At 37.9% G+C, this 27,784-nt stretch overlaps 1 protein-coding gene across 1 annotated transcript in view; it reads left to right on the forward strand.

Moving 5' to 3' along the window:
- PTPRM (protein tyrosine phosphatase receptor type M) overlaps positions 1-27,784 on the forward strand; it is a 443,651-nt gene that overhangs the window by 308,066 nt on the left and 107,801 nt on the right. The window contains exon 15 of the mRNA XM_030477498.2: positions 3,177-3,309. Coding sequence (XP_030333358.2) covers positions 3,177-3,309 — 133 coding nt within the window. The remainder of the gene's footprint in view (positions 1-3,176; positions 3,310-27,784) is intronic.

Consider the following 27,784-nt stretch of genomic DNA (forward strand, 5'->3'; position numbering starts at 1 on the left):
AGTTGAGAGTTGTGTGTGAAAATGTAGCAAGGCTGCCTTCACTTACGGTTAATGTTTAGAATTCATGATCCCAAAACTAGCATTGGAAGCCTTGATGAAAGGAATAAAACCATAAGGCAGAATTTGATTTAAAAAAAGAATTGCCAATGAGTATTCCAGTAAGGTGAGGTAGCCTGAGGGAGATAATGAAGACTAGACTTTGGAAGGAACCAGTCTTAGAAATTACATGTAAAAAGATGCTGCTTGTTGTTGACTTTGCATTTTTCCTTGCTTGGATTTTAGATGTAAAAGAGGACTGTGAAGTCCTTGTCATGTCTTGCCATTTGTAACATACTTGATTCACTGTTTCCTGTTTGCCAAGTTCAACTCAACAGCAGCCTTTTGCATGAAGATACTCTAGATGTCTTCTAAATATCTGCTACAATTTGAGTGCCATGCAGATTACAGCAATGCAGAGTTTAACAAAATTATTTATATATGACACAAGGAAAATAAAAATAGAACTGTTTATAACAGGATTTTATGCATCTGCATTGAAGAAAATAGAGATAGATTCTGTTACCATTACTTGTATGAAGTGAGAATTTTACTAATTCAGAATTGTGTTGTATATTAACAATACAGTGTATTACTATTGAATTAATAGTCTGGTTGGACTGGGTACAGAGACCAGCAGCAGATCATCTTCTCTGACTTAGCACTCACACAAAATACCATGGCCAGAATTTTCCAAAGAACCTGGTTCCTGCAGTTAGCTCTAGATGTATCTCGATTAAAGGTTATCACTTTTTCTGGCAGCAAGACAAATTGCCAGGTTTTCCTGGCATTCCTCCTTGTAAGGAGTTTTGAAGATGTAGGCCAAAAGTATAACTGTGGGTACTCAGAAGTACTCACCAGCTTAGAATACGCTGGTTACAACTGAGAAGAAACATTGGAAATGCTTTCATTGGACTTTTCAGAAAATATCCCTGCATGTAAACTAATGACTAATTTCTGTCTGTGATGGGTTGAGTCTGGCTGGACCTCAGGTGCCCAGCAAAGCTGCCCTATCACTCCCCTCCTCAGATGGACAGGGAGAAAAAATATAACAAAAAGCTCATAAGTCAAGATAAGGGAGGGCACGGAGAGATCATTCACCAGTTATTGTCATGGGCAAAATAGACTTGGGGAAAATTAATTTATTACTAATCAAATCAGAGCAGAGTAATGAGAAATAAAACCAAATCTTAAAAAATACTTCTTCCCAGGCCTAATTTCACTCTCAAATTCTCCACCTCCTTCCCTCAAGCGATGCAAGGGAGTGGGGAATGAGGGTTGTGGTCAGTTCATCACTCGTCTCTGATGCACCTTTCTCCTCAGGGGAGGACTCCTCACACTCCTCCCCTGCTCCTATATGGGGTCCCTTCTGCAGGGGTCCCTTCTACAGGGTGCAGTCCTTCTGGAACAGACTGCTCCAGCATGGGTCCCTTCCGTGGGTGCAGCCCTTCAGGAACAGGCTGCTCCAGTGTGGGTCCCAGCAAGGTCACAAGTCCTGCAGCAAAGCTGCTCCAGCGCAGGCTCCTCTCTCCACAGGTCCTGCCAGGAGCCTGATCCAGCACGGGCTTCACATGGAGTCATAGCCTCCTTTGGGCATTCTGCTGCTCTGGCATGGGGTCCTCCACAGGCTGCAGGTGGAGATCTGCTCCACCATGGACCTCCATGGGCTGCAGGGGCACAGCCTGCCTCACCATGGGCTGCAGGGGAATCTCTGCTCTGGCACCTGGAGCACCTCCTGCCCTCCTTCTGCACTGACCTGGGTGTCTGCAGGGCTGTTCCTCTCGCATATTCTCAGTCCTCACTCCTGGCTGTAATTGCACAGGTTTTTCCCTGCTTCTTCTTAACTCTTATCCCAGAGGCACTACCACCGTTGCTGATGGGCTCATCCTTGGCCAGCGGCGGATCCATCTTGGAGCCATCTGGCATTGGCTCTGTCAGACACAGGGGAAGCTTCTGGCAGCTTCTCACAGAAGCCACGCCTGTATTCCCCCCCACTAGCAAAACCTTGCCATGCAAACCCAATACACTTTCCAAAAAAAGAAAGTGAAGAAACAAGTAAAATATAATTGGGGCTATCAAAGTCCTCCGTGAAACCCAGACAGTGAGAGTAGAATGTGTTCTTAAAATATTACACTTCACTTAGGCTTTACTCCTCCTTTCCCAAAAAAGCTGTAGCAGGAAAGTGATCCATAATCCCTATGTCCATTTTATGACATGGTGCCTCAAATAATGAATGCTGTCACATTTTGATAAAAAAAAAATAAAAGGAAGTCCATAAAAAAATAAAATCGGTTTAGTGAATTGAATGTTGCTTCCTTAACATTTTTCATCCTGAACTCATTTAGTAGAGGAAATGGATATTTCATCAGACATGGATTTGACGTTCCATCACATTATACAGTAAACAGTACAAACGATGTTATTTTTTTTAAATGGAGAAGCTGGAAGAGCTAAGACAGTAGCTGCTGTAAGGCACTGGTTATCTCATTTAAACAGATATTAAATGTAGGTGCCAGTGGTGTGATCATCAGCTGCTTCCCACTTTGTGAATAAATTGCTTAGAAGGAGTCTTTTTGCCTACCAGATGTGACCTAGATTTAGATTTCCAAAGGCAAAAAAAAAAAAAAAAAGTCTATTGTGTAAAAAACAATTGTGGGTAAAATGCATAGAAAATGAGCTTATCTCACTTTTCCAGGTGTTTAAGCTAATATGTTATGGAATTACAGCTTCATTTATGAAAAATAATTGAGGAAAATGTTCCAGCAAATCAAATTTGGATAAAGGCTTAGGATGATTATTGTGTTGTTAGCAAGTTTCTAAACGGCAGAAAGAAAGGGGAGCCAGCACAGATAATAAAAATACAGAAATTTGTGAATCTGTGAAGAGGCTCTTATAAAAGGGTCAGGGCTGGCAGAGGTATCCCACCTGCGTTGTGCTCTTGCAAAATATCATGGAACAGTATGAAGAATTATATTCCTGTCAGCGCATACGGAAGCAGGATTTTTTCTTAAAAGACCAAGCACTGATCTCTGTTGGCCCTGGATAAGACTAATGACATCGGTAGGTTAAATGTTATACATCGAAATAATAACATCCTTATTCTTTTTCTCTCTCCTCTTTTCCTTTTACTGATTCCATAGGGGCTGCCACTCGAAAACCAGACCCAGAGCCTGAGAAGCAGACTGACCATACCGTTAAAATTGCTGGAGTGATTGCAGGCATCTTGCTGTTTGTCATTATTTTTCTGGGGGTCGTGCTGGTAATGAAGAAGAGGTGAGCAATTAGTAGATGTTTTCTATGTATGTATTCATATCACAGCATCTCCTACAGCAGTTCTCAGTTTGATATTGGAAAAAGTATCCAGGCACCCTTCATGCCCTTTGCCACAGAGTTTAGGAAGTACTGCTCCCTCCCACCCCAAAGCTCTGTTGAGTTTTTACAAAACCACAGTATCTCTTTCATCCCACCTCATTTTCTATGAATTAATGTTTGTGGCTTTGTTATAGAAGAAAAACAGCCAAAGGTTAATGTTTCTAGCACTTTATGCATTAGTACTGCATGATGGACTCTAATAATAGAACAATATCTCTATCCCAAAAGTGTGTCTCCACTCTATTCAACAGATCAGCTGAAAGTTAGATGTAGTTTCATTCTTGAATGTAAAAGAAATTCTCAGTCAAACACGAACTAGTTCCAAGTTAATTTGTGCTAAGAATGGGGTCTATATGTTCTGCATAAATGTCATTCGCTGAAAAAAAAGAAAAAAGAAAATATTACAAGGGTGCTGACTGATTCCCGATGCTGGTTCAGCACACACATGGACTGAGATTGTTTTACTTTGAATAACATTTGAAAACTGCTGCAACATTAGAAGTGTAAAGCTTTTAAACCTGGTTGCCTTTCTCAACACTGTAAAAGGAAAAATAATAAAGGGAAAAATACCTCATAGCTAGGGAGGTGACATGGGTAAGAAATAAAACCGTGTGATCATAGAAGCTAAGTCTAGCTTGGAAGAAATTAATTAGCAAATAGAATTAAGTTTTTTGGTTGTATCCTGAGCAGAAGTAGAGATAGGTTTGGAAATGTGTGAGGGCTGTGTAAAGGGGCTGAGTCACAAGTTCTCCTTCCATGTCTGCTTTACTGTCCCTTAACCCCTCACCTCTCTGCTATGCACTCCGTATTATATCCACTACTCTTCCTTTGTTAGCAATCTTGGCCTGATTTTGCTCAACCCAACACTATGTGATTTAATTGTATGTTAACTAGTTTGGCAGGTCTGAGATAGTCCAAACCCCTGAGGTGCCTGAAACTCTTCCAGAATTTGAACAGAGGAGGTGCACAGCTAAGGAGACAGCTGCCTGGCAGTGCCTCAGGGCAGGCAACAGAAGTAGCTGCTTTTCACTCTCCTTGAAGACAGAAGCTGGGCGATGAGATAGAAGGGCTCTTTGCAGAGAAAGGTGAGCTGTGGCCAGGGCTGAGGGATAGGTCATGACAAGAGGTAGGTAAAACAGTCGAAAGCTACCATACAGAAGAGATTGAGTCTTAAGCCCCAAGGTTAGTCTGGCTGCAGCAATGAAATTGACCCAGTAACCAAATCTTCTCAATAAAGTACAGTGTAGCCGAGTTAAAATCTGTTCTGACTTTGCAGTACTTTTTTCTTCCCACTTCGGATTTCTTGCATCATTCATACCTTCAATTTCAACAGTTGAACTCCCAAACTGCTCTCTAGGGCCAGACACAGCACTTGGCATGCAGGGAGGAAGGCTTCTCACGTTGTCTGGCCAATCCTTCTCATAATTCCTGGCGAGCACTCATCCCTCTCTCTCTTCCAGCTTTGAGCCTCTCCTTAAGCGTTTGTACCAGAGGTAGAATGTATTCACCCAAGGGAGACAAATTCTTCTTAATCGTGAAGGGAAAGCATTGTAAAATGATCCAAATACTTTCGAAGTAAATAAGGTGTCAGGGTCTCTGGCTAAATGGATGCTGTACCAGCTCCTACTTCATTCTCTAGGGAATAGCTCTTTGATAATCTAATTGTTAGAGGCAGGAAGGCTCAAATCCTACGTGTTTGCATGTTAATGCAGAAGAATCCTTGATTCCTTCTGTCTACCACAGCACAGTAATTATTATTCATAGTATTTCTGTTGTTAGAAGAAAAGTGCATTATGTAGGCTTCTTTGGGGTTTGGAATAAATCTGCTTTTGATGGAGATAAAACTATTAAAAGTACAAGTCCAGGAACTCTGTTACCAAATACAAACATTTTCATTGCATAGTACAAAAAGAATGATACCAATAACTTAAACATATCCCAGAATGATGCTGCAGCCTTGAACAAAACAAACTGCGAAACGAGATGTAGCGAATATTAAAAAGTAAGAATGGTTCATCTGTGTAACAGGATGTGACTAGGCTTTAATGAGTTTCAGGAGGTTGCTATATTGTGTCCCATACCTCTAAAGCAGATGCTGTAGCATAGAAGGTCCTGAATACAATTATACTCATGACTTAAGCAAAAGATGAACCGATTATTTGATAGTTTGTTATTGGTGCATTAATTCACTATGCTGCTGAGAGCCCCTATGGTTTCACCTTGGTTCAGTTACTGTATACATTATGCATTTGAAGAAAATTTATAAATCATTCTCCAAGCTTAGTATAACTGTAGTGGTTTTGCAGTTTTATGATACTTTAAGTGCTACTCTGTGAAACAATCTTATCAAGCTAGCGTGTCATTTGACTACTGCACTTGATAGTTTTATTTCATTTACTTTATCAGGAGTTTTACTGGAGTTAAGATCAGAGTGAAAAATAAAATAGCACCTTATAATTCAGTGGCACCTTCCCCTGGGAACCACTTTCCTCTCTCCACTATTATGTGCAGACTCCCTGGTCTACAGTGCAAGGTTTCACTGTGATGGGTCTGTGTGTTCTGAAAATTGTCTTGCTTGGAGTTGGCTACAGAAATTTGGAAAACGGGTTTACTGTATGTGATAACCATGACTTTGTCCAATACATTCCTTTAATAGCCACCTCATTTCATCCAGCAACCAATCTATGCCAGGCACCATAGATTTTCACAAATCAGCCTCTTTTTTTAATTCAGTAGCCAAATTGACAAGACCAACATCCAAAGCAGAGCTTTCAGTGCAGTACAGACGTGCTTTGAATATGGTCACTATCAGAGCAGTAGGTAGAGAAGTTCTGCAAATATCAATAGTCATTATTATTAGTAATTTACTATATAGTGGTCTTCTGAAATAGTTATATTATAAATTGGGTCACAGAGATTAGGTGGCCTCGGTGTATGGTATGGCGTCACTAGTGAGGGCAGGAACATCACGTATGCTAAAGCATTTTCTGTGTGGACACTCAGTCTTTGACTAAAGTAAACCAGATTTGTATGCTTGTCACCTGGGTCAGTGGAAGACTATTGGTGCTTTACTATTTTTCTCACCACTTGGTTGTTCAGAGTTCTTTATCTGTTCTGTTCTATCTTTTCTTTATCCATTCAACCACATTCTGCATAAAGATGTCATGTAATGTAGACTAGGAACCTGCAAGCTATTCCTAATACCAGTATGGTCATACCAATGAGGTGATTCTTCTCTGTGAAGTCAGAATAATGCCAGTAGGCTTTCCTCTCCTCAGCTGTGCGCTCAATCTCTCCCATAAGGGGTCATACAAAATCAGTGGAAACCAATACATGTGTTACCACAATATTGCTCCACAATAAAGTGGATTTTGAATCTGATTCTGAATATTAAAAGTCAAGCAAGGTCCTTGATCTCTGCCAGTCTTTGATACACCTACATAGGACTTTATAAAAAAACAGAAAAAATAAATAAAAAATAAAAATGCAGCAAGTAAGTTCACCTTTTGGTCAACTTAAAATAGAGTGGTGAAAATGAGATAACAGTTCCCACAACCTTTGGAAAAGCAATAGCAATTAAATCAAGACTTGGAAAAAATCAGAACCTTACTGCTTTATTCTTTTCTCTCTCTCTCTTTTTTTTTTTTTTTTTTAATATATTCTGTTTCAGCTAAATTTAAAAAATATGCAGAAGTTGAGAAATTAGATTTGTTGGTCCAAGGTTTGCTTAATAGTATTTATGATTTTTGAGGCAGCTGTTTCTTTCAGGGCTACCATTTTGCTGCTGCAATGAGAGTGAAGTAAGGAAGCAGTTACTAAAATCTAATTATATTGGCTTCTGCTTCAGTGGTAGAGTGGAGCTCCTCTGATCACTGCATTTCTCCATAAGAAAAGGTTCTTTTCTTTTGCCTATCTTTAGTTTCTGTTTTGAGCTGTCTCTATGCCTGAGCCTTCCAGTGGTTTCTAATATATGTAATTGTGGCATCCATTTAACTCCGAGACCCTGGTTCTTAGCAGTGGATAAGGAAGACTTTTGCACTCAGTGGAGCTGGGCTGGGAATGCATTGGTCCCATTCCCTGATAGCAAATCAAGCTATTCAGTTATACACCTTTGCCAATGATTTAAAGCAGTTAGGATAGAGATTGGAGATAATAGGGCTGCAGGAAAGCTACAGTCTTCTCCCAGTGCTACCCCTGAACCTCTTGTTCCCTCTAGGCTAACTGCAAAAGAGAGACGATGAAAGAAATCATTGTAGTAATTACACAGTTCCAGAAGTTTACCCTTCTAGTGGGACAGTCCTCCTGTGGCCAGTTGCATTGGTCTTGATAAATTTCATAGTGCGGCCTTGTTGTACAAGTGATAATTATGAAATTTATTTATGTCTTCAGTCCTGAAAGATATAAAAGTGCTTTATATTATCCCTTTACACAGAAAGAGTTTATTGGCATAAGACAACCTCTCTAGAGGGATGTGTCTGGAGAGCCATGCACAGATGAAAATTTGGCCGAGATTGGCCAAAATCTTTGGGTCACTGTCTTTAACAGAAAAAGACTTTTCATACATAGAGAGTAAGTTTGTATACATTATGTAGCAAGTAAAATGGAACTTGTCCATATTTCTTAAAAAAGCTAAATCTTTTCAATTATGAATGGTGCTTTTGCATGTGGCCCGAGGACTTGGAAGTCTGAAACTTACTATTTCTGTAGGATTTTAATTTATTCTTTTTACCTGGTTTTTTTTCAGTGTCAGGTATTCTTGGGAGTCCAAAAACACAGTGCTCTTTTTCAAGGACTTTCATATGGAAAAACTCACAACTGTAACAATATAAAAATAACTGGAGCTTGAGACTTAATTTTACTCATCTCATACAAATTGTTAAAGGGACATTTAAACAAATTAAAGCTCCTGGATTTTCAGCATTTTTTTTCATAAGGAATAATTTATCTCTGTAACATATTTGGCAGAATTCTGCATATAAGTACCGGCAGTGCTTCACTGATAAATTGTATTTATTGTTGTTTCTCAAATTATTATACATCTTTTAGAAGTATGAGAACATTTGTACTAATTACATTAAATCTCTGTCATGGCAACATATGGCAAGAAACAGGGTTGGCAATGTCATGAGATAATAAATGAAAGTGAGAGAATGAGTAATTCTGGGAAGAAGGGCAGAGGGGGGTATATAGTTATGACTGAACCAGAAAACAACCCCTTGCTAATAGAACAGGTAAGTCGATCTGCTTTGATAGGACCTGATCCTGTGCTCCTTACTGAAGGCAATGGGATATATGCGCTGGGGAAGAAGCGTGTAACTGTTTTGCAGCTTTCCCCTTACTTTGTTCTTAGATATCTTTCAAAACTCAACCTTAACAGGTGTGGATTTTTGCAGATGTGCCACGTGATTAAATATTAAGTATCTAGCCTCTTGTGTTTGAACAATACTGTTTGCATCAGAAAAATGGGAATAAAAACTGGGAAATAGTTCTAACGGCATCTTCACACAAAGAAGATAAGAGAGAAAATTTGATGAAAGCCTAGTTTTCAAAGAGATGCCTGAAGCATGTAGCTAGAGGCAAGTTAACATTAGTTATAGTCCATTGCAAGGCCTGTTTACATGTTTCCTCTGTAGTCAAAGGGCTGTATGTATGTGCTGTAAAAATTACAAAATTACTTTCAGTCTTTTATCTTACCAACATGTGAATGCTACTTGACATTATGCTCAGATAAGTTTTAAAATCTCCAGCCTCTTTTTAATTGCAGTCAGTATAGGGAATTCATTTAGGTTGGAACTTGCCCCTTTTGGACAGTTGCAGTCCTGCTTGCAGTGGGCTTGTAAGTGAGGGAGAGAGAGATGTAAAGCAGAAGAGTGTAGCTCGAGGGCTTCTGTACTTTGTGCTTATGCAGAGCATGTCGGGGTGAAGGATCAGGCTGTGCAAGAGGTGATGCAGGAAAGACTGACTGGGTCCATACTTCTCAAGATGCAGTGCTAGGTGTCCCCGGAGCCTTCTCTTCTCCAGGCTGAACAAGCCCAACTCTATCAGCCTGTGTTCATAGCAGAGGTGCTCCAGCCCGCTGATCATCTTTGTGGCCCTCCTCTGGACTCACTTGAACAGGTCCACCCCCTTGTGCTGCGGGCCCCAAAGCTGATCGCAGTACTGCAGGTGGGGTCCTGTGAGAGAGAGCAGAAAAAAAAAATCCCTAATAATACAGTTAAGGTGTAATTGGAAGTGGTTTATCACTTCAATTGGGAAGTGCAGAGATAAATGAACATTAAATATCTAACATTATTTAGATAGTAGTTGTACTTTAAGTTGGTTTGATTTGGAGATGCGTTATATATTGTATTGCTTAAAGTTTTATGGAGATTGGATATGTCATCTGTCTGTTCCAGACACATTGCATGATATGCCCAAATACGCATTCTTGCTACCTTTCATTTGTGTCACCAGTTCTGGTCTCAGTTTCATCTTGATTTTTCATACATTAATATTTGGCTTTTCTTTCCTTCCATTTCATCTTTTCCACCACTGCCTAATCCTTCTACCATCATGGCAGAAGAAACTATCACTCCTACACTTACTACCTGTAAGTAACTTCTTTGTCATCAGACACACACTTTCTGCCATGTTGTTTCATGCATAAGTAGTGAATGCAAATATTGAAAGTTCCTTTATAAAAACAAACTTTGTAAAAGTTTTAGCAAAAACAAAAACAACATGGTCAGTATTGTAATGAAATACTAAGCTTTATAGCAGTTTCTTGTGTCTCTTGCTGTGCATTAGAGTCCTTTGAATATCATTATGTAACGAATTTTCTTAATCAAAAAATAGTAAGTATAAATATCACTGCCATGTCTGTGAGAAATTTTCCTGCCAAGTAACTATATTTAGAATATATTTAGTGGTTTCTTTCTCATCTATTCTGTGGAATATATAGCATTGGTTAGACATGTACAAGCATTTCCATTTGTTGCTGTGTACATATTATTACTTGTTCATGAATGATGATCATTCATACACGTTATGAGTTACCATTACTGGAGTGAATTTCAAAGGAGAGAGCACTAAAAAAATGAGGTCAAGATGAAACATAACTTTCAGTAAGTAATAACGTTTCATTTTGATACAGTCCTTAGTAATACCATTATATGATTCTTTATTTACACAAAGCCTTTGTTTCTTTCCATGCTGTCAGTAGGTGATGAATGAGACAGGTTCTTCTGTGAATTTAGCAATTCCCTTTCTGAGGCTTTTCTCACTGTCCAGGTACAAGGAGTACATGATAGCTTTGGATTAGCAAAATATTAGGGGTCTTCCTTAGTCACAAAACGAGATGCATTTAAGCATATTTAATCTTGTTGGCAACTAGAAAAATCAGCTGTCTTAATAGATACCTGTGTTTTTTAAAGCTCAGATTTAAAAGTTGTGGGAAACTAGGAGATATTTTTATATAGTTAGAGAAGATGGGGTGTTACTTGCACGAGACATTGTAGTGTAAGTTTTCAGGTACATATGGTAGTGCCATACTCTTGAAAGGAACAAATTTCAGTAATTTTTTAATTCTTTTTTCATTGTGCTTCAAACTTTTAAAATAAGCATTTTTTAAATTACTATTTTGAAAAAGCATCAAACATTAATTTATAGAATTTATGGAAAATTAGTAAATGTTTTCTAAGTTGAAAACTTGGTAAGCAGAGCCATGCTTCAATTGAATTAAAGCAGTTAAAATTTAAACCTCTTAGCTGAAGTTTCCTAAGACTTCTGAATACATTGAAACTACTCATTTACTTAGTAATTCAGATTTCATATTACATTATTTGACGCCTATAGTGCTTTTTTTTTAAGTGTTCTTTAAAGCAGTATATTAATGCAAAGGTCAGAAAAAAATTCTCTCTTCCACAGATACAGTATTTAAAAGATTTTTTCTGTTCCCAGGATGGAAAGACCGTATTTTCCATGAAATAAATAGGCCTTAAAAAGGAAAAAAAATCCGTTTGGGACTATTTAAATGTAGTTCTTTATAATGTCAAAAGAGTATAATATAGTAAGTCATAATAAGTAAATATACTTTAATATTTTAATATTAGAATACTAAAAACCTCCAAACATTAAATGAAACACTCTTTCTTTATTCAGAGAAATTGGATTATTTTTTTCTCTTTTTCCACCAACAATGGAAAATATGTGAATTGAAATGTTTTTACAAACAGGTTTTGTCTTGAGTTTTGCAATCATAGAGACTGTTAATAGCTGATGGGATAGGGCTTCTCTTGATTATTTGGAATACTTTCACAGTGGCTTCAAGAAAAGATCTGTCTTTTTGTTAGTGTGATACAAATTGCATGACTTCGTAGTTTGGGTACATTAATTCTTCCAAAAGAAATTGTGTGATCTTGACTACGTATTGTTTTGCTCCCTGTCTGGCAAAAGAAGGGAAGAGCAAGCTCTGGAAAGAGCACACAAGATTGGCCCCCACTAGAAGGAAATATTTTGGACCAAATTCTCCACCTATTTATGCACCACGCAATTTCACTGAAATTGGTGGAAATCTTAGATGAATGCAGAATTTGTTACAGTCTTATTTTTAGCTGAGGAAGTTGGTGCCGGTTATAAAATGTTCTGTATTTTGAGAAACGTAATTTGAAGTACTCTGCCACTGCTAATTTACCACTTCTATATTGAGTATCATATTCAAATTTGCTGATTAGTCATTGTAAAGGCAAGCTGAAACATCCAAGGGAGCATCTATGCACTGAAATAGTTACTATTGTCTTGTGTGCTGCTTTCCTTATGTGCTGTGGGCTCCTTTTCCCTAGTAGACTGCAATCTCTGCCACTTCTAGATCCATCCTAAATTAAAATTAAAAAAGAAAAAGTTGGCAGATGCCTACAGCTGCTGATGAATCATCAGAGGTGGGCCTACAGCTGTGCAGATTTGGCAGAGAATTATTTCCATTTTATCTTGTGTTTACCAGTTAGCCAGTCAAGAGACATTACAGAAAACAAGTTGAGTATTGGTGTTGAGAATTATACTTCTTTTTAATGGGTTTAAGTGCCTTTGCCAGCATCTTTCCTCCACTCTTGCTTTCCTGAGAACTGGCGCATTTTTTTTACCTTTCACCTCAGTCAGGCAGCAGATTTTATGGGGGTTTTTTTGTCTGGCCATAGTTAGTCCTCTGTGAATTCTTTTGTTCTTAAGATTAGAGCAAATGTAATAGTGCTCATTAACTCTGCAGCAGGTCTTTTGACTTTGCAGTTTATTTCAGGTGAGAAAAATGGAGAATAGAGATGATGTTGTTAGTGACACTTGTAATGACTGGTGTTCTCAGCATGGCAGCCAGCGCTGGTATGACTGCTTTCTCCTGACATGTTTTCTGATGGGCAAAACCCGTTCAACAAAGACCAGAGAAGGAAAAGTACATTAGTAGTTTATTGTGTAATTATGGTTAAATGAACTAGATAAGCCTGTTGTTCAGGTGACAGTGAGCACCACCATGCTGACTGATGGTCATTAACTTTTGTATTTGAGATTTTCATTTTGAGAAAGGTTCTGCCCTTGGAAATCATTAATCATTAGTCAGGAGCTAACAGGTAGATTCATGCAAATTCAAGCATCAGAGAAGCAAAATGAATGCTTGGACCATCTGAGTTTACTCAAGACACTGGCACCCAATAGAGAGTTTGGGGAATTCAGTTTACCCCAAATTCTGGGGTAGATAGTTACAGATTGTAGCTATTATAAATTGCTTTGAAGAAAAGGCTTCATTACATTGCTATGAGTAGGATGTGCGCCCAATTAAAATACAAAGTTGTGAAGGTAGCTTTTGATATTGTCCCTCAATTTGAACTTCATATCGAAATGGTATGTTATTATTATTATTGAAATGAAGTACTTACGCAACAATAGTGCTGCACAGCAGTTAGGTGCATAATGTTATTCTATTTCTGTGCCTTTTCACAAGTCACTTCAACTTGTGAAAGGAGAAGTAGGGAAGTAGGAGACAATTATTGCCTGTATTCTTATAAAATAGTAATCATGTTGAGATCTTAACACTGTGAAATCTGATATTGTCTGTCCCATACTAATTATCTAGTTAGGTGACTTAGGACAGAAGTGCATCACAGGTTCGTCTTTGTGGAAATCTCAATTCAGAAGCCTAATACAATGTTGAAACATTACTAAAATGGACTGTATAGGACTAGATATCCTGTTATCTGGTATTTTGTATATGACTCAAAAGAGGACAAAATTCCTCCTACAAGAAAATTAGTTCTACAAACATTGAGCTTTTTCATATAAAAGTGAATAAAAACATACCCTTCTTTTCATGAGAATTTGATAGTTTGGGGCCCAGCTGAAGTACTTTTCTTATGTATCTGACTTGAGCTCAGGAGCCTGGGAGTCTGATCTCAGTTTAGTTATCTCTGTGTCTCTTGCTTTGCTAACAGATTTTCAGTGCTGGCTTCTGGGGCTCTGTACAGAAACTGGTGGTTCATTTCCCCGGTCTCATTGTGACTGATTAAGTACTTATGGCAGAAGGCAGAGGTTAGCAAATCTGCAAAATGACCCAAATAATCAGAGTCAATAAAATTTCCCAAACATCAGTGGTGTTGAAACTCTTAACAGTGATTTCTGGATAATTCCAGGAAGTATGCAGTCATTGTGTTTAAAACTTCTGTAGTAATTTGAAAATAGTGAGAGGGCTTAGAAAGAGTCTCGTATGCTCAACTGCAGCTGCCCCTGGAACTAGAAAAACCTCATCAGTTTGCATCTTACAGATGGAGGAGAGCACTGAACAGGAAAACATGAGTGTGTTTGAACTGTTTGATGTGTTTCATCTGTTAGACTATGCCTGTGATCCCTTCTGAATCTTTAAATGTGCATAGATGCATAGACTTGTATCATAGAATCATGTAACCCAAAATAAATGTGAATTTCTGTAATTGTCTTGTAAGCTAGACTTACATGATTTGGGGCTATCCCATGAGTTTTGTTGCATTTAGCAAAGTCTAGAATGCCAACATATTGAAATCTTTGGATAATACGCAGTGCTGAAAATAGCAAGGAGGGTATTTTACTAGATTTCCATCACTGAAAAATACAGCTGTGGGCTGTGTGCCTTATGCTTTGAGTACAGAGGTACAATATCTAGCTTTCATGCAGACATACAAAGCAATCTCAGAATTAGAATGTTATTTTTAATTAAAATACACAGCATAATTTTTAAAAATATATCTGAAGTCGTTATTTCTTACACTGTTACACTGGTTCCTTTTGGATCTTCTGACTCTTTTGGATCTGATTGCATTGTTTTACAGCTAAGACTTACATTCCCATTACTCTGTTGAAAAAAAATTGTATATAATCCTTAACACTCAGACCACCAGTAAATAAATACTTTTTTATTATTACTTCATTATTATTTTTATTATATAGCTCTTTCTCATGTGTGTGAGTCCGCCAAGGCAGTGATCTGGCTATGCGAAATAGCTTTCTTGAGGTGCAACAGAGATCAGATCATTCATGTGGAGAAATAGCTCTGCTTTAGTTCATCTTTCCTGGGCATGTTTAGATACTCACTCCAAGTTACTTTTACTTTTACAATACCTACATGTAGAAAACCCATAGCCATTTCTGAAGTTACCCAGACTTTTTAAAACCACATTAGCCCAGTGTGTTGAGTGAGAAAACCATAATCTGTAATGTGCTGCAAGTTTGGGCTTTTTAAAATAAATGGGTACTACAGTGAGAGTGAGGTGAAGTATCGGAAGTGGTTGATTGCTATGCTGGTCGCACAATCGCACTCAGTTACTGTCCTTGCTCCCTCAGTGTCAGGCAGTAAATTTGCACATGAGCTGGGATTTGGAGATTTTTCTGTCCTTAAAGGGGTAGTTTCAGTTTACACTGCTTGTTTTGTGAAGGTACCAGACATTTAGTGTGGGAACCAATGTAAATGTAGGAAAAATAAATACTTACGCAATCTACAGGGGTCTTCATTCCTTCCATGTTATTAAAAGCTTTGTCTTGCTTTTCTAAACTAATATACAGGGATTTGAATTGGATACTGAAATTGCTTTTAGAAATTGTGGATTCCATATGCGCTTGTAGGATAAGCCTGATAGCCTACCTTTATTATATGTAACACTAAGACATAATACGTACATTTGGGACGGGAAGAGAGCATAGGGATAGTTATGTGTATTAAAGAAGTTACCTTTGTATTTGATTATTGATCTCCCATGTTGAGTCTTGTTCAGTTAGTGTTAGCAGTTTACCAGGGTGGACTGTCTCCTCTGTAAAATTATGAATTGAATTATTCCTCAGTTAGCCTGTTGACATTATAGCTTCCTAAAAAATACCATTCCCAAATGAGTCATGCTTACTGTCAAGAGTAGTCATTCTGGGCACTGAGATTTTGCCATTATCTACCATCATTGTTGAATTAGACTTTCAAAGAGGGTGTAAGATAATAAGTTTCAGTCACTTCGTTTAAGACTTTTCCCTTAGGAAAAAGGTGAAATTCATGTGTTTTTTACTCTGAAGTTGCATTTCTGTACACATGGATAGCTGAAAACTGACTTCAGATTCTATGATTTTAAATCTCCAAATAGAAAACAGAGCTTTTACTTAATTTAGTATTAGTATTTATTGTATGAGAGGAGTAATGGTGTTGGAAATTTATTTTCTCTAAACTCCAAACTTGCTATCACATTTTGTGTTACTGTAATTGTGTTAACAGTAAAGAAGTTATACTGCATATTAAGACTAAACCTCACTTCATAATTTGTGTTGCTAAAGGCCTGTATTTTTTCTACAAGATTGAAGTGATAGTTTTCAAAATGGCTTAATGAAATACTGAACTGATTGACAGAAGATGTCTGCAGAAGTTGGGACTGCAAGGAGTAAGGTGAATGTTGCATTGTATTTCTCCTGGACTCAAGGAGGACAAGCAGCAGAAAAAATGCTTGAAGAAAAATGGGTAGAATCTAGCCAAAGACATCTTTGCTCCAGTAAACCACAGGCTTAATGACTTCTGTGATACAGATAAGAACTGTAAAGAGATGTTTGTGTCCCTTGAGTGACGTCAGGACAGGGCACTGAGGAGTTGTAGTCAGTAGTGTTGCAGTAACTTCTATTGATTGATTATGGTTTTGTTTGAGCTTCTTATCTGTAATCTTTTCTCTGACCCCTGAATCCCATGGGAGATGCTTCAGCTGAAATGCCTTTGTTGAGCCTATATGCAGGGTTTATGGACAGGTTAATGATAATCCACCTCAAGGTAGCATCTGTCAGTGTTCGCTCTTAATTTCACAATGAAAATGTTCTAATCTTGGCTCCTTTTCTTTCAGCTCCTCTTCATTTCCTTTCTTATCTGCAGTATTCCATGAGCTCCCTTAAAGTCTAGACTGCCAGATCCCTGGAGGGAAGAACAGTGGCCATTTGCTTTCCGTATTGTCTAGCTGACCAAAATTGTCATTCATTTCCAAATTTTCTTTCTGTCATTTTTCTTGGTCATTGTTTTCCTGCAGTGAATTATCTAACTCTGGCATGAGAGGATAAGGAACCATTCCTCAGATGCTTTCTTCTGCCACTCCTGGTCATTCGAGCCCTCTTCCTCCATTGTGAGAGTCTGTGCAAGGATTCTGTCTGATCAGAGTCCTTCCTAAATTCAGGGCAATAGCCCACATTTAAAACATAGCTAGGAAGATTGCATCAGCTGTGAAATTGAGTCTCACAAAAACTAATCAAGCAAGAAAACAGAAGAATGGACAGTGCTGTGTGCTTATAAATTCTGTAAAGCCTGGCATTTTATCAGTCCCAGAGACCCTGTTGCAGAAGAAAATCTTTTACAAGGCTTATCATAGGTATAAGGTTTATTTCACTTACAAGTGTGCAAGAAAGATTTTATTATTGTTATTATTATTATTAGGCTGTAGCTTTTAGTGTATGCTACAGAGAGAAATCTGTAGGACTGTCAGAAGTCAGTTCCTTGCCAGCCAGACAGCAGCAGTGATCCAAACAAAGAGGTAGCAGTTGGAGCAGAGCAGAGTTTTGTAGGGCTTGTGCCATAAACTCTCTGCTCCTGTGAATACTGAGCTGGTGAACACAGAAGCACATGTGTTTTTTGGTTTTTAGCAGCTGAAGCTCAGGACCACTTATGCATTTGATCTGAGATCCCTTGGTGAGACACTGAACAAAATGTCTAGGGGTATCTAAATTATACTCGGTTCACCTGCAGAGGGAGTTAGCTTCTCTCCTCCTTTCTCATTCCCTGATTCCTCTGATCATGAAGATATAAGTTAGAGCTACCAGAGACATCTCTGGCTTGTCTGAAGCAAAGGGAAAGCAAAGCATTCACTAGCCTGTGCATTTCACAGTTGTATATGAATGAGAGGATCAGCTGGTTTAGAGCAATTATGCCACTCATCATCTCCCCTTGTATAGTGATAGTATGCTTTCCTCCTGTGTGGTGATGTCAGAAGCAAAAAGTAGATCTTCCAGTATGGAATCGGCCAACATGTTCATATTGAGTATGATAATGCATGTCTAATGGCTGCAGCAAATACTGTTTTAGGTATGCTAGATAGATTTTAGTTTGCTTAAAGATGTGTATTGGATTGTGCTTTAGGTATGGTAGAATATCTTTTGCAGTTTATGATCCTATTTAGTAACTGCCTATGGAAGGGTCACTTCAAAGGGACTACTAGGTTCATGGCTTACAGTGTATTTTCAAAAGCAAATGAAATATTGAAGGCTTTGAATTTACTGATGTTTTTATGGTAAGATTGTCATGTTTATAATATGTCATAGTATAAGGCCCTGATCCTTAGCTATAACATTCAGGTGTTACTAGCAGTAGAACTTTACTTTCTGCTTACCAAATAGCGAAGAGTCATGTCTGCATTTTAATATTTTCCAAATTAAGATTAGAGAAGATATTTTAAACTAAGAAAAAAAGAGAAACACATAAGAATGTTAGTAAACTGTAGGGATGACCTACTGTACGCTTAAGAAAAATAAATTAAAAGAATGAGGTACATTGGTTGCATGTTGAGTCCTAATACAGACTCTCAACAAAAATAGATCTTTTTTTTTTTTGCCAATAGGTTACTGCAGTTTCGGCTACCTTTTGCTGGAACCCAAAGCACTGTAAACCTATTTTGAGGCAGGAGTACTGTACATTCATAGAAGTGTCTTGTCAAGTTCTCAGTCCACAAAGGGTTTTATCTTAGAGCTTAGATCCTACTGTTGATGTCTTCCTTCTAGTTTCTCTTTCTCTTTCAGCACTAATGTGTGTGCCCAGCTCTTAAGCTTGCCTTGTTATCCTACTGACCATTTCCTTTTTCATCTGTTTCTCTTCTTCCTCTGCTCCTCCTTTTACTTACTCCTCCTTTCTTTTAGCCCCTTTCTCTCCCCGCTCCCAGCTACTATATGTCTGTCCTGTCCTGAAAAAAACTTCCTTAAAATTGCTCTATTTTCATTCTCTATACTTTTTTTTTTCACCTGAGACTAGGTAGGCTGCCTAGTCATTGTTCTTGTTCCACATCCTACCATCTCTCTCCTCAGAACCTGTAGAAGGGAAGGAGAGGCAAATCTGAGAGCATCAGAATATCCTTCTGTTACTGTGCAACCTTTTTTTTTTTTTTGTAATTCTTTTTATTCTTGATATTTACTAAAGCGCTATTGCTTAGATAGACTTATTCCGTGGGAACATTTAACGCAGTAAAATTAAGAAAACACTGATTTGTATATCTACATGAGATTTTTTGCATAGGGGATTGCTGGTTTTATTTTCTCATTTTTTCTCATTAAAAAATTGATTTTGATAAAAAAATTTTGACTTTAAAAATATTCACCTCCACGTTGAAATTTAGCCTGCAATATTTTACATTCAAAGAAGAAAAGACTTATCTTAAGCAATTGAAAATGATGTCACCATGGAAGTTGCAATATAACATTAATTATTAGAAGTGTACTTCAATAGCCACAGTATTTACGTATGTCAAAACAAGGTAATGCTTACTGTAATAAGAATAGCTTTTCATTTTATGATTGCCTGTTGTTCTTTGAATCATAACCTTCACTCGTTTCTTTAATTTAGGAGAAAAAGCCATTAAACATAGATACTTTCTGAAAGTGTGTGCTGCATGAAAGCTTTAATTAAATCTAAAAGTAAAGCTTTAAAAGAACAAGATTCAAATTAATTGCAACAAGGACCATGCATTTATTTCTGTGACAGGCCTTTGCACTTTAGAGAAAAGGCAATCTGTGTACCCTTATCTGAATTAGTAAACTCAGTATCACTTTTCATTAGCATGGTAGGTCGTTGTCATGCGTCTTCAGTGTGACACTGTTTACATGTTAATGACCTCACAAACAGAATCTGTTCCAAACGGTTTGCAGTAGTAGAAAGTTGTAATTCCGTGAAGTGGAATAAACTGTCCTCTGCTTTCTGCATCATTGCTTCTTGTAAGTTCCCCTCTAGACTGAGATTCATAATTAGGTAGAAGTATAATTAAGGCAAATTCAGTAAATGCAAATAGGGCAAAAGGATTTATATCTGATTATGGTTGTTATAGCATACCTGAAATAAATTAATTTCTAAGCATCATTATTAGTTGACTTTTCAATGACATGGAGTCCAGAAGTAGAAAGCACTGTTCACAAAAAATATTCGTAACTCAAGGTAATGAGTCCATGGTGATGTATTCAGATTTACAAAGTGCTGACATAACCATGAAAAAAACACAGGAAGATTCAGTAGAACATACTGCTTTAGTTGTTTGGTGTATGATTTCTTTGTATGAGTTGAGATTTTTAAGATTATAAATATATTTTTCCCTCACTGTATAATGTAATGACATCAGCATGCTCCCTAAAATCATATCCTTAAAGAAAATATCATGTTTACATCTGGTAATTTGACTAGACAGTGGAAAGCTTCACTGCTTTAACATCTTGGAATGATAAAGCCAACATCAAATGAGTAAAACAAACTCAGCATAAATGCTTAAATTTGATTGCCTAAAATATCTAAAACAAAGACCATCCTGATATCCTGCTGCGTGAATTCATTTAACTGCTGAATGCCCTTAATTCTCATTGACTTCTGCACCTTGCAGAATCTGGTCCCGTATTTGGATGTCTCCGCCCTGCCATAACAAAAAGCCTATTTTTCACTTGTCATATGCAGCATATACCTGGTATTGCAAGACATATACTCTGTGGTTCTGCCTGCAACAACCTTTGCAGGGAGTTGCTTTGCAGACAGAGAGTAATGGTTTCTACTTTAGTCGCTCACCTAATATGCAAAGCGAGTTTAATTATATGCTGTCCAACCCTCTCAGCTACATATTTTTCCACTTGCTGGCTCTGGGTGAAATACATACTTTCTACGTGCAAAGGTTACTAGTAAGTGTACAGTGCCCCTGGAAGCATTTATGGCTAATCTTGCCCCCAGTGTGCATAATGTAGCTAAGTACTAATTAAAGGTTAAAGAATAGGGATCTGTCTTTTCTCTGCCTGATGAATAGAGGAATGTGTTCTGCATGGGGTCAGATGCTGCTTTCAACCGGACAGAATTGCTAGGATGCTGCAAAACCTAACTATATGAGACTAAAATTCAAGAGACTCCAGATTTTTTCACAGCACAACAAACGACTAATAAATCACTGTCTTGTGTTGTGTAATGAATTAGCTGTTTTACTGTGTTTCATATAAATATGTAATGCTGCAAGGCACGCATGGGTAGAATGTAGATTTGATTTCATAAGGGACATTTTTTTTGTCCTGCATACTGACTTATGAAAATAATCTGTGGCCCAGTTGTACATTTTGCTATTAAAGAGAGATATAGTTCCGGCAAAGCAACGTTATTGCCCTCTTTCAGATCCCAATAATAGCTGATTAAAGCAGGTTTTGATTACTTCTAAATATTGCCATGCAATAGAAGAGAAATTAACTGCTGAGTGATGGAGCTGTGGTGGCAGATAAAAACTTGGCCATTCAGTGGAAGTCTGTCTTTGTAGGGCTACAATTTCCCCCCAGTTTCCAGAGGTTTTTTAATTTTAATACTTCTGCAAAACCTTTCATACCAGAATGGACTATAACTTTGCAGTTCTTTGAAATAATCCTTTCAGAAATCCTGGTGTTCACTTCTTTTTTGTAGGCTTCTTCCTAGCGTAAAAATCTAATAATAGAAATTGGTTTTTAAATAAGCTTCCAAATAGGTTATGGAAAGAGCATGGGAATGAAGAGGTTTGGTTTCTGCCACCAACTTGCTGATGAAAGTTCTTAAACCTTTGGGTGCCATATTCTCCACATTAATTAGATTTTGATTGCCATTAACTGCTGCAGAGCAGTGGTATCAGGGCTGCTGGAGGTCTGATAATCAGAGAGGCAGAGTACTTCATGCCTCCTTTATCATCACTTGGATTTGAGAAAATTTGATGGTTTAGTGTTTCTAAATAGAAAACCAGCACTGCCTGAAAATACATGTTGTTGGAATAGTAGTACCTTAAAATCAGAGATGGAGACATCACCAGCTAAGGCAGGATTAGCCACAAGTACTTGCAGAAACACATGTTCTCTTATGAGTAGCCCTTGCAAAAGCACCAGGGGAGGTGTAAAGTGTTTTCTCTGACACTAGCTGCTTTGACACTTCAGTGGCTACAGAGCTGCCTCCTTTCCCACAGTAGGAATAATCATCATCAGAGCTTTACTGCTTGAACTCCTGGGCATGTGGATTACTCTTCTGACAAAACAAAACAAAACAGAACAAAAAGTCATTACTTAAAGCCCAGATACTGCAGTAGTAGGTTCCTTGGGTAAAGGTATAAAAATAGTAAACCAGAATAATACAATGATTTAGCATGTCAGCATTTTCAGAAATGCATAAATAAAATAACTAAGCATACTATACCACTTAGAGTCTAATCATTTGCTGTCTGATTAGAAGTCAGGTAGCCATAGGGTGAAAATAAGATGGAAAAGGTCATATGATTAAATTAGCTGCATTCAGACAGGCATTACTTAAAACAATTTTTGCTATGATTAAAAAAGATCAACAGTTAAGTCAAGCAAATAAGATCAAGTTAGTGACCCTTAGAAAGGGAAATTAACCTCAATGATAAATGAAAGGTTACTGTCCACTACGAGCACTCCAAGATATGCTACTCTTGGTTAATCACATCTTTCACTTCCAGCTATGGACTCTGCATATAAATGCCATTCTGATTATTTACAGGGGAATGCACATCCTTAATACAGGATCCAAATATTAAAACTTATTTTCACTTTCCTTCTAACTCACACTGCTTTTTAGCAATATAGGAAACGCCTAGTGTGGTCCTACTGCTCAGATGGTTGTCCATTGGTATCCTATCAAATTTGTCACTATTTTCATATTTTGTTGTAAACAGATTCATCTGAACAATGCTGGTTTAGCATCACTTAATCTCTTGTAGGTGTTTCCAATCACTACATTATTGCCTCATGGGTTAAAAATATTGACAACAGGTTAAAATTTTGGTCACATGATTCTCTCTTTTTAATGTTGGGTTCATTTTCCTTTTGTGGACATTCTTGGGAGCCTAGTTTTTCCTGCTGCATCCTGCCAGAGTCAGAGTCTAATGAAAATCTGGGCTAAATCTATGGTGTTGGATTTTCATAATATATCGCTTGCATGGAGAATCTAGACTTCTATAGTCAAGTCAGTTCTCTTTCTCAAAGAAGTCTTTTAATATGGGTGAGGAAGTACGGTGGTCCAAAAAGTTGTAAAACTCTAGAAGAAGTCAACTTGATGTTATTTGGTAATTGTGAATTTGCTGTGAATGAAAAACTGCTCTGCCTTTCATTGTCTGGGAGCACAGAAAGGTGTATGTGTTGGAGTGACTATCCAGGAGTGAAAACACAGCAGGAAAGGTCACTGTCCTGGTTCATGATTGCTGATTAGTCACCAAATGTTAAAAGCTAAATTGGCCTATCTTAATCTTCCCCATATCCCATTAGCCTCCGCAATACCTGTGATCTAGAATTTTCCTGCTGGGATCTTATCCGTAAATACTTATACAGATCTTGTCTGTTTCTGACAAAAGGGATTCCCATGCATATTAGCCATTCGTTGTCATTTTCGTAACTTCTGTGTGTTGGTTTCTATTTGGTGTTGAGAAATGTCTGTTTTGCAAATGTTACACTGCGCTGTGGCAGAATGGCTTTATCTTTCTGAGGTAAGACAGTGGTGGGGTGTATTTTTTTTGTTGCTTGTTTTGATGTCAGATGCTTAACCAGACAGTAAACCAAAACAGCTACAGGACAAAAGCATTTACAGGCCAAACAGACTAGGCTGCATATTTAAGAGGATGTTATAGTTACAAGGAAACAATAGTTAAATCTTTCCTCAGAGTTACACCATTTTGAAGTGGCATCATCCAGTCAGTATTGAGTAATCCTTGAGAAACTGGATTGAAATACTAAATAAACCTATGTCCCATACTACTTCTTAGGTATCAACAAAATGTTAATGCCTCTCTCTGCATGCTGTTGTTTTATTGCAGTATGTCCTACAATGATACTGTCACCTTTAAAGAAAAAAATCTTTTCTTTCTTTGTCTGTCCAAGGTCAGTAAGAAGGAGAACGCTAGTTTGTGTCATGTGCATGGAAGTCATTACTCGGGAATGAAATGTTAAAGTGAGACCAGCAAATGTCCTAGAAGTTCAGATACATTTAGTTTGCCCTTGCTTTAGCTAGTGAGCGTGGTTTGACAGCTGTACTTTGTAGTTTCTTCCTTCTGGAGCATGTGATCATGCTTTGATAGCAACCCTTAATCTATTATTAATGCAGTTGTATGTAGATCAAAACTAAAGATCCTTAGTCATGTCAGAAAGTAATGCGAGCCTATTTTTATATCATCTGAGGATGTATCTGAAGTGAAGGAAATGAAGTGTCAGAGTACTAATGTCAGGTAGTTCATACCTCTTTCCTCCATGCTAGCTGTAATCTGAAGATCTGTTAGGCATGCTTGTACATGTGCACCACACAATAAACCTCCTCCGGTTTTTGTCCCAAGAACTAGTAAATAAGTAAGTGCCTCCTTTAAGTCTTGTTGATTTTGAGCTGTGGCTTTTTATCAAGATTTGAAGAAGAGAATTTGAGACTTTTTTTATGCGAAGTCTTACTAAGTTGCCAACATTTTAATGATAATCTGTGTGCACCAGCTTTCAAAATTAAGGGGGTTAATTTAGTCCTGTGACTTTCTCTAGTAACATCATTATTGCAATAAGAAGTATTACTTATTGTAGAAGTAATGCTGTGTGGGTTATGTTCACCCTCCCATTCTGAAATGGGCTTTTTGTGGCTTTAAGATGATGCAACAAGCTATAAAATTTTACTGCAGAAGAGCACATGGCCTGCTAAGACCTCATCTTCAAACAAGCTTTCCCCTTCCTTTTGTTCATACTCCTTTTAGATCAAGCAATGTCTGCATGGATGATCTTTAAAAAGCAAAGCAAGCCGTTCCACTCTTCACATTGCTGTCTTTTAACTCAACACAACTTTTTGAGAGAAAAAAATTTGAAAGCCTGTGCTGGGGTGCATGCAGGGGTTTAATTCTGCTTGTTAAAAGTCTTAAGACATAAGGCATTTACAGCTTACTAGCTTTACTGCAGGAGATAACTGAAGCAGCCATAGACATCAGGTGGAAGTAATGAGACAAATGGCTGTGAACTGGTAACAGCCAATGGGCCATGTCATCCTGCTGACATCCTGACACCTGCTGGAAGGCTAATGCATCCTTAGGCACTGGGTCCCTCCTGCACAAACTCCATTGCAAGACAGGTGGACACTACCATACATGCTAGTTTCTTGAGTATGTTGGTTAACTTGGATCTGCCAGAAAACCAAACCCCCTTGTCTCCTGAGAGTCAGGATGAAGTTGGCGTGTACCTGGCTGCAGGGGTTAATGAGCACTCCTGGGCCGTGAGCCGGAGTATGCTTTATCAAGGAAGAAATATGCCCTGAAAGGGAACAGCTAAGGAAAATAAATGTCCTGGAAGGCAATACAGAGAAGGAAAACAGCTGTGAGACTGAGACAGTACTTTCAGTAGAAGGAAAAACATTGAAAATCCTCAGCTACAGTGCTTCAGATGCTGACAAATTTCCCTCACAGCACAACATCCACAAGTATCCGTTTGACCAGAGAGATAATTAGCTGGTACCACATGGACTGTAATTGCTGGTAATACAGCAGTAAAAGTATGCTATGGCAGGAAAAGTAACTGGGATCCTTCTCCTCTGTGACCCAGTACCCACACACCTTGTCACAACTTTGTGCCAGGCAGTCACCCTTATAGTATTGCTGAAGTGGAGGCGGCAACAGCAGGAACTTGAGAACTGTCACTGTTGTGGCTTGCTGTGATATTGCAAGTTCCTCTTTTTCCGTATGACATAAAAAGCTTTGGAGAAACAGGTGGCAGAGGTCCACAGAAGCTTCAGGATGGCACAAATTTGAAGTTGCAGATCTCAGTGTTTTAGTCCGTAACATAATGCAACAAGACATTCCGTTACTACATTCTGCCTTTATATATCTAAGGAAATGGGACGATGTTATTTTTCCTCCACCATCTAGTCAGCTGCACTACAAGACAGTATCATAGCTTTTATTACGAATACTGGAAAATTTCCTACAGTAGCTAATTTGCCAGTGAAATATAGACATTTAATATGTCAGCTGCATTTTTTATTTCCTATATGCATCTTGGAGTTTATATACAGATGGCATTTTTACACTTATATCTAATAGCTATTAAAATTTTCCTGTGCCTTATTTCTTTTGAATGTGTCTCTACCAAGCCTGTCAGCTCTTCATCTCTGAAGCTAAAAATAAATGTTTATACAGAAATCAGAAGAGATTGAAATTATGGGTTGATTCACAAATAGAAAAAAGAAATTACACAGCTTTCATTAATTATTCCATGGATACTTTTGTTTGTGGGAGTGGTGCATTGAGCATCTGGTTTTTTCAATCCTGAAGAAAGTTAAGTAGCTGAAAACACGAGATTAGAGAGAAACAAGCCAAAGTTGCACATTGCATTTAGTCATAGGAAATATCACTTTTTGTATTACATTGAAAGAGGGATTGCATATCCACAGCTGGAATTTTTGCTACCCTTTATTGTAGCAGCAGCAGCTGCCATTTTTCTATTCCATAGCATTAAACCAACCCATAATTTTGCATCGAATTCTGCCAGAAATGTGCAAGTGAATACTGATATTCTATATGAACTAGGCCTCTAAATCTTTTTCCTTATTTCTGGGCAGCATGTAGACTGCTAAAGGAAATGGCATTTTCATGTTGACGTGAAGCAATAATGGTATAAAATCATCTTCTTGTGACATTTTCAGGTGGCAAATGACTTAATGAGGAGCAAGAAGGATGAGTAGTTCCCAAGTAAATAACAGCACAGCCATAAGAAAGCAAAGAGCACTGTACTTTAGTCCTTTCAGTGATCCTGCAGTTGAAGATGATGTTCATTTTCAGAAAATGCATTTTTCATATCATTACTTAGTTATACATGGTAATAAGGTTAAAAGTGTGATAGATGAATCAGCTTCCAGAATTTGATGTAGCAGTGTAAAAGGCTGCATTTCTGGAACAAATTCCATTGAGGATTTTAAAAAGAATGACGTTTCACAAAGAACATCAGAGGCGAAGCTAGAAGCAGCATTCTGTGTCTCAGTCTGCTATTCACATAAAAAAGTGTTTGAGCCAAATGTGTCCCTCAGCATTCAGCTGTTCAATTTTAATGTATGTGTGGCTCGCACATGCTGCAGTTCTTATATTTGATGTTCAGTCTTCATCCAAATATAAGAGTACTGACTCCAGGGACAGAGAATTCTTGACTATCAGTACTGTACCTCACTATTATTTAGGAAGGTTCTTCCTTTTTGCTCTATTCAAATAGATGAAGCACTATTTCAGGCATTTAATAATTACTCTCACATATGCAATTATGCCAAACAGATCTAAGATAAACAAATCAGAACTGCAAACGAACCTCACATTCAGCCACCTCTTCAGTAGGTTACTTTTAGCAAAGAAACAGACCATCCTTCTGAAGAGACATGTTAAATTGCAGAAAAGCTGAATCCAGCTAGAACAAGTTATTAAGAAAAGCAGCCTACCATGGCACTTTTGTAGGACTGGTTTGTTTTGACACCAACTGTTTTTCTCTCAATAACTGTCAGTGAATTCATGTTCACCTGATATTTACTTTTATTATATAGTTGGCAGTTAAAAGGCTATTTCCCAAGTCAAGTGGCTATATCTCATCTTCCAGCTATACTTAGCCCTCCTTCCATATCCTTTTTGTTTGC

The sequence above is a fragment of the Strigops habroptila genome, chromosome 1 (assembly GCF_004027225.2).
Source record: "Strigops habroptila isolate Jane chromosome 1, bStrHab1.2.pri, whole genome shotgun sequence".
NCBI classification, from domain to species: domain Eukaryota; kingdom Metazoa; phylum Chordata; class Aves; order Psittaciformes; family Psittacidae; genus Strigops; species Strigops habroptila.